Source organism: Procambarus clarkii, chromosome 56, assembly GCF_040958095.1.
Source record: "Procambarus clarkii isolate CNS0578487 chromosome 56, FALCON_Pclarkii_2.0, whole genome shotgun sequence".
NCBI lineage: Eukaryota > Metazoa > Arthropoda > Malacostraca > Decapoda > Cambaridae > Procambarus > Procambarus clarkii.
In genome coordinates, this window is record NC_091205.1 from 26,844,913 (window position 1) to 26,852,558 (window position 7,646).

A 7,646-nucleotide genomic window follows, 5' to 3' on the forward strand; every position below is an offset into this window, starting at 1 on the left:
CCCTGGTCTACTACCCTGAGACGAAGCTTTGGCCATTGTACCAATGTTGAGTGCGAGGATTGACTTGAAATTGGTGGTGGTGCAATGATGGGGGTGAAACTAATGAAAGAATGGCTGGTATGTACTTTGTGATGTCTTGAGGTGTAAAAGAGTATTTCTGGCTCTTCTCAACTACAGCTAATTAGCGAATGCCTTAGGGAATGGTCACTCGAAATAGTCCTTTCACGGCCAGAACCTGAAAATCGGAGAATCGTTACCAAACTCTATTTTTAACGTTTGATAGACGAATTCCATTCTCATGAATGTCATCAAACATATAAACTTGTGGCAACTCAGGAACACATCCTTGTCAGCTGCCAGGTACAGAGGTACACATCCAGATGTGTGACACTGTATCACTGGCAGATGACACTGTATCACTGGCAGATGACACTGTATCACTGCCAGATGACACTGTATCACTGGCAGATGACACTGTATCACTGGCAGATGACACTGTATCACTGGCAGATGACACTGTATCACTGCCAGATGACACTGTATTTCTGGCAGATGACACTGTATCACTGGCAGATGACACTGTATCACTGGCAAATGACACTGTATCACTGGCAGATGACACTGTATTTCTGACAGATGCAACCAACCCTTTGCCTCGTAAAGCCTGTCTAAATCTAACACGACAATTTGCTTTCAAATAGACAAACCAACAGAGTTAACAGAAATACTCGTTCCCATCTCTGTCACCAGTTCTAATTCCTTTCTCTTTACAAACCCTCGTTATTCCCCTCTCTCTCTCTCCATTATATCTCCCCTCGTTAACCTTCCTTTCTGGCTCTGATGGGCAAACCCATTAGGTACCTGGTATGTTCTTCGTTAAATGGTCCACCCTGTTTCTCGGCCAATACCAGATATGCCAAGTTCCTCGTCCCGTGGTCCGCTATGGTTGTCGTAGTGATCATCCACAGTCGTGAATGGGATACAAGGCAGCTGTTTCAGCTGAACAACCACATTTTGAATAGCTTTTAGCAAGCATGAGATTTTGTTGAAATCAGATAATGTGCTTTTATTATTCTAAGTTAATGCACAGTGTAGACATAACAATGTCCTCTCTGTCTGTTTATCTCTCTCTTTCTCTCTCTCTCTCTCTCTCTCTCTCTGTCTCTCTCTCTCTCTCTCTCTCTCTCTCTCTCTCTCTCTCTCTCTCTCTCTCTCTCTCTCTCTCTCTCTCTCTCTCTCTCTCTCTTCGTTTCACTCTCCTTCCCTGTACTTCCTTGGGAGGCTTAGGAACACGTGTCTTCCCCACAAACGACCCTGTTACAATGTCATTGTTGATGTCTTGTCAGTTTTCCACAATTTAATGTATTTTGAAAGTTGTGAAGCAAAGAGGCCAACCTGACCGGACACTGGACAAAGCTTGAAGCACTGAGGTGAAGGGGCATATGTTGTATACGTACAATACATACACGTACCAACACGTATACATATCAAGAACACCTCCATCACATCATTAAGGTGGACTAAGCCCCCGACAACAGACTCAGAATGTTTCTGTGTTGGTGGTTGTGTGGTGAAGAATGTCGTCTTTCCTCATCCTTGTGAGTGTTGTTGAGGAAGCTTTGATATGCTTTTGCAGGTTGACCTACATGTGGTATGTACAGGTTGACCTGCATGTGGTGTGTACGGGTTGACCTACATGTGGTATGTACAGGTTGACCTGCATGTGGTGTGTACGGGTTGACCTACATGTGGTATGTACAGGTTGACCTACATGTGGTGTGTACGGGTTGACCTACATGTGGTATGTACAGGTTGACCTGCATGTGGTGTGTATAGGTTCACCTGCATGTTGTGTGTACAGGTTCACCTGCATGTGGTGTGTACAGGTTGACCTACATGTGGTGTGTACGGGTTGACCTACATGTGGTATGTACAGGTTGACCTGCATGTGGTGTGTATAGGTTGACCTGCATGTTGTGTGTACAGGTTGACCTGAATGTGGTGTGTACAGGTTGACCTGCATGTGGTGTGTACAGGTTGACCTGCATGTTGTGTGTACAGGTTGACCTACATGTGGTGTGTATAGGTTGACCTGCATGTGGTGTGTACAGGTTGACCTGCATGTGGTGTGTACAGGTTCACCTGCATGTTGTGTGTACAGGTTGACCTGCATGTGGTGTGTACAGGTTGATCTGCATGTTGTGTGTACAGGTTGACCTGCATGTGGTGTGTACAGGTTGACCTGCATGTGGTGTGTACAGGTTGACCTGCATGTGGTATGTACAGGTTGACCTACATGTGGTGTGTACAGGTTGACCTGCATGTGGTATGTACAGGTTGACCTACATGTGGTGTGTACAGGTTGACCTGCATGTGGTATGTACAGGTTGACCTACATGTGGTGTGTACAGGTTGACCTGCATGTGGTGTGTACAGGTTCACCTGCATGTGGTGTGTACAGGTTGACCTACATGTGGTGTGTACAGGTTGACCTGCATGTGGTGTGTACAGGTTGACCTACATGTGGTGTGTACAGGTTGACCTACATGTGGTGTGTACAGGTTGACCTGCATGTGGTGTGTACAGGTTGACCTGCATGTGGTGTGTACAGGTTCACCTGCATGTGGTGTGTACAGGTTGACCTACATGTGGTGTGTACAGGTTGACCTGCATGTGGTGTGTACAGGTTGACCTGCATGTTGTGTGTACAGGTTGATCTGCATGTGGTATGTACAGGTTGACCTACATGTTGTGTGTACAGGTTGACCTACATGTTGTGTGTACAGGTTATACTTCATGTGCATGTGCCAGGTTGCTCTTGATCTGCAAGGGTAAGTGTGTGCATGTGCAGTTTAGACGGCCGCTGTCCATGTGTGTATATTTCAAGTTGCTGTGCATATTATAGGCTGGTGTTCTTGTGTAAATTACAGGCTGATGTGAATGTTCAAGAGACAGGATGCTGTGCGTTATGACAGAAGGGTGACAGAAGACACATTGTTCCTCTATAAACCAAACTAGAGACAGAGTGAGACTTCACAAGGTCTTCTCTGTTAACAAGCTGAATGGTCCCCAAGCCAATATGCAAACGAAAACTCTTCACCCGTGAAGGATTCGAACCCCAGGCAGCCAGGGCTCCATGCACCTTAGCATATCCAGTATTTAACCCGCTAGACCACACTGACTCTTCAAAAAAGGATTGGAAGTCATCAGACCCTTTACCCAATCCCCGACAGCACTCGGTAATCAATTTTGAGGGGACAGATATTTTTTCGAATTACCCTTCATGTCGGGCCTTGTAACGCAAAGGCAAACAAGCTTGAATGGTCCCCTACGGTCTATGGTGAGGCCGTAGTGGACTCACCACAGACCGTAGACCGTACGTCCAAGTGGACTTACCTGGCACAGGATTGGAGCAAGTAGCACGGGCTATGGTGAACCCGTAGTGGCCTTACCTGGCACAGGAGCGGGGCAGTAACTGAGCGGCTCGGCAGAGTTCGCCTCCCTGCGGTGATTGAGAAAAGTTCCGGAACAGAAGTCTCGGCAGTTTTTGATGAAGACCGCTAACACTGGGGGCTGTTCTTGAAGGTGGCTGGGGTTGACGGACGGGAAGGGGGACCACCTGGGAGTTTGGCCAGAGGTCGTCCACTGCCTCTTCTTCTCCTCTAAACATTTTCGAGTCCCCAGTTACCCTATTTGAGCTCTCGGGGATTGAACCCCGACCTGTTTAAGACCGTTGATCTACCGTCCACCCGAAGTGGTTGGGCATTAACCAGGTTGAGGACCTAAACGTTAAGGACAACCTACCTCATCTCACATGAAAGTGCTGAAGAGTTCCATGATTGTCCCAGAAAGCAAATTGGTTGATATCGAGAGCTGAGTGACGGAAGCCATCTGATTTTGTTGGGGGTAGATGGGGGGGGGGGTTAAATTACTCCATGTTTGGCGTTAAATTGCTCCATGTTCAAGGTAACTTACGGCAAAGGATGAAATAGGTAGCGTAGGGGAGCGTTTAGCACTGTCAGGACGTAGGTATGTGGGCAGGGGGGGGGGAGGGGAGCAAGGTGGAGGTCATAGGGGTTGTTATATTGTGTGTTTTACACAGGTGGTGTGGGGGGGGGGGGTGAGTGAGAGGTGAGTGAGGGGGGTGCATCATATAAGAGGTTGGTCAAGGAGCCAGAGCATTTCTACCCCCTTCCCCACTTCCCCCCTCCCCCCCCCACCCCTCCTCCTCTTCCTGAGTAAAACATTCTTTCTTTATTGCTTCACTGGATATTTTGCGACAACATCGACCTCACTCTTATATATATCTAAGTGGGGCGTGTGTGCACCGAGCTGTGTACACCGAGCTGTGTGCACCGAGCTGTGTGCACCGAGCTGTGTACACCGAGCTGTGTGCACCGAGCTGTGTGCACCGAGCTGTGTGCACCTAAATGTGCTCTTACTAACAAACGCGACCTTTGTGTTTGTTTTCATATATGTATTTTTAATATATGTAATTTTCCGACTCTAGCGGTGAAGGTCGTTCGAGCGTGTATGTGTGTTTCTAGTTCCCCATCAGCTTGGTAATGGAATTTATTATCCTTAACGTCGTAATCATGTCCCCTCTCTGGTGTTGGAGTTGGTCCAGGTTATAGGATCTTCCCGGAGGAGATCACGAGCTTTCCCCCCCCTTTTTTTTAGATCTATACACTGCAGTAGACGGCGGCTCTTATTGCAAAATCCACCTCTCCAGTTTAGGATAGGTCTAGGTAGCCATAGCCGGGCCGGTCCACCGACGCAGTCAGACCTGAAATGCGGGCAGGCTGACCGCCGCCCTGACCAGGATTGCCGGGTCCAGCGACTGCACCACGGCTCCAAGCAGCGTTTGTTTGGTAATCAGTAATCAGAGTCGCAGGAGAAACCTCTAGCTCGGGCTGCAGCTAGCATACCTTGGTACTTGTACTTGTCCAGCACGCTCATAGTATCAAGCGGCCTCGATTGCGACATTATATCTCCTGCTTTTGTTGACAATCCATTTTTTACCCGGTCATAGCCACTTGTACGCTCACTTTCAGGCACTTTGCTGCGTTCACTCAAAGGCAGAAATCTGGCAAAGTGTCTTAGCTACTGTCACTCAGTTCTTGCAGTCCGTCGTATGATTCTGCCGCAACGACCAAATCATCAACAATGGCCAATGCTGATATATTTTCCTCTACGAACTGGAGGATCCGCAGCCGCATGCTACATTGCTGCAGTAAGTCCCTGATCAATTACTAAGTTGAAAACGAACGGAGAGATTGAGGCTTCCCTCTTCCGTACTCCCTTAATGAACGCGATTTCCTTGGATTTCCCTCTGTGGCTGGCAATGATGGAAGAGGTTCGCTTGTACCCAGAAATGACCTGAGAGGCTCTGTGATGCCTCTTCCTTTCATGTCCCTTTTTATATTTGGATAGGAGACGCTATCGAACGCCTCTTCAATGTGCGCCGCGTACGTGTAAAACTGCACGGTCCTTAGCCAGAGAGGCATTCCAGGGCCACTAGGTATTCAACGCATACATCCAGTGGGACTTAAAATTTCTGCCTCCGGTCGATCCTGACGGCCCCAGAGAGTCTGCGGCTCAGTATCTTCTAACCCAGCCTCACTCTCCTTGATGACATCGATGTGACTCGGTAGTGGCAATGGGCTTTAGGTCCGCTTTTCCTCGCTATCAGCACTCTTTTACTTACAAAAAAGCCGTGGCAAGAACTTCCCGACTAGCCACAGTTTGAGCAGTTTCACCAATATGGCCTTAATGTTTTGAATAAGTTCGTCAAATATTTGTACATTTCAGATAAATAGGTGAGAGGTTTATGACTTGTATCTGACACGATTCGCTAGTCTCTTGGAGGATAAACCACAACATTAACGATTCACAAGCAGGTTTTAAATAGAATTCTAATGAGCCGGGTGCAATAAAGAGTGATTTAAAATCACTTACAATTAATGTGCCAGTTTTTGAAGACATGAATACATCTGATTGCAAGAAGTTTAACACATGTAAATACTTGCGCAACTGAGAGCATGAGTTCAATTATCTGGATTTAAATAGCAGGTTTTATTTTCGAAATTTAAATTGTGAATTTGACTTCGCAATATAAAACACGCGATTTAATCGTGGAAAAACATTGTTGCGTAGCATCTCAATTTAAAATAAAACCTGTGTTAATTTAGCATTGTCAGTAACACACTTTATCCCGTTCACAAAAAGCATTAAACAGGCCAAAAACATTTACATATAATATTTAGTGAATCGTCAACAATCTCTTCCAGCATTTACTGCTATAAATATGTGTACTTCAAACAATCAATGTAAAGCATATGATATATAGCAGTAACAAAGCCATCAGTCATCAACGAGCTTATATGAGTGAACATAAATTGTTAGTCAACTTTTAGGAATTATTTCATCGAAGCGAATATGCGTTTTTAATCTCTTAACTGCACAACTATACGAGAGAACACCATCAAGGTGCGCACGACTAGAAATAGTTAACAAATCATATATGGAGAGCTCACCTATGAACAAATAGAGCAGTTTAAGGGTTAATGGTCAGATATATACTAATGTCCTAGTACGTAAACTCATATAATCAGACATATATTCACATATTCAGATAAAAAGTCATATAATTAGACAAAAACTTATATAAACAGACATGAACTCATATATCAAACGTAAACTCATACAATCAGATATAAACTCATTTAATTAGATAAGGTTATCTTAAGTCAGAGTCAATGAGAAAATTGCAACGCTTTCTCAACATTAATTTTGTAATTCATCATTAAATATATACACACAAATATATATATATATATATATATATATATATATATATATATATATATATATATATATATATATATATATATATGAATAATATATATATATATATATATATATATATATATATATATATATATATATTAGTCATGGTCAGGTCGGGTAAGCTTCAAGCCGGTTCTCGGAGGTTGCTGGGCAGCAACATTCAGATTTTAGCTTATATATGTTATATTATATGTTATATATATATATATATATAATTTTTAATAGTAACGTTATGGAAAGCAACATACCACTGTCAGATGGAATTTGAAATAACTGTAAAAAAATAACAGGGCCTCCGTCAAAGGAGACACTCCGTCGATTACTTTTATTGGTATATTCTCTCCTAGTTGTGTGTGTGTGTGTGTGTGTGTGTGTGTGTGTGTGTGTGTGTGTGTGTGTGTGTGTGTGTGTGTGTGTGTGTGTGTGTGTGTGTGTGTGTGATGCTGGCCAAATACGCCAGCATCAGTAAGTGATCAGAACAGCGTGTTGGAGAGCAGGTGAAGTGCGTACTGTCCTGCCCTCCACGTCATGGTCACACATAGGAATCTTGCCAACTTCCCCAACCGCTTCAGTCCCGCCACCAGCAGCAGCACACACCTGTAGGAGCTCCCTCGTAGCCATTGTTTACCAGGCGCTCCTACCGTCCACTTCAATTCCCGCGGGGTTATGCGGGCGATAGAGTCGGCGAAACAGAACAATTTGAGAGAAACAAAAGTGTATTTAGGGTGTGGCGGACTGTTAATAAAGGACTGATTACAGCTCCTAGTCATGGTTGCTTTTAAGCGTGAGGCGCCAGC

General features: G+C 44.8%; 1 protein-coding gene across 1 annotated transcript; it reads right to left on the reverse strand.

Annotated features, from left to right (window-relative positions):
* Positions 1 to 349: 349 nt before the first annotated feature.
* On the reverse strand, positions 350 to 5,219 carry LOC138353223 (uncharacterized). Its single transcript, XM_069306107.1, has 2 exons — positions 5,108 to 5,219; positions 350 to 690 (listed from the first exon to the last, which is right to left on the reverse strand). The coding sequence occupies exons 1-2, from the start codon at positions 5,217 to 5,219 to the stop codon at positions 350 to 352; spliced, it is 453 nt and encodes a 150-aa protein (XP_069162208.1).
* Between the last annotated feature and the right edge of the window lie 2,427 nt (positions 5,220 to 7,646).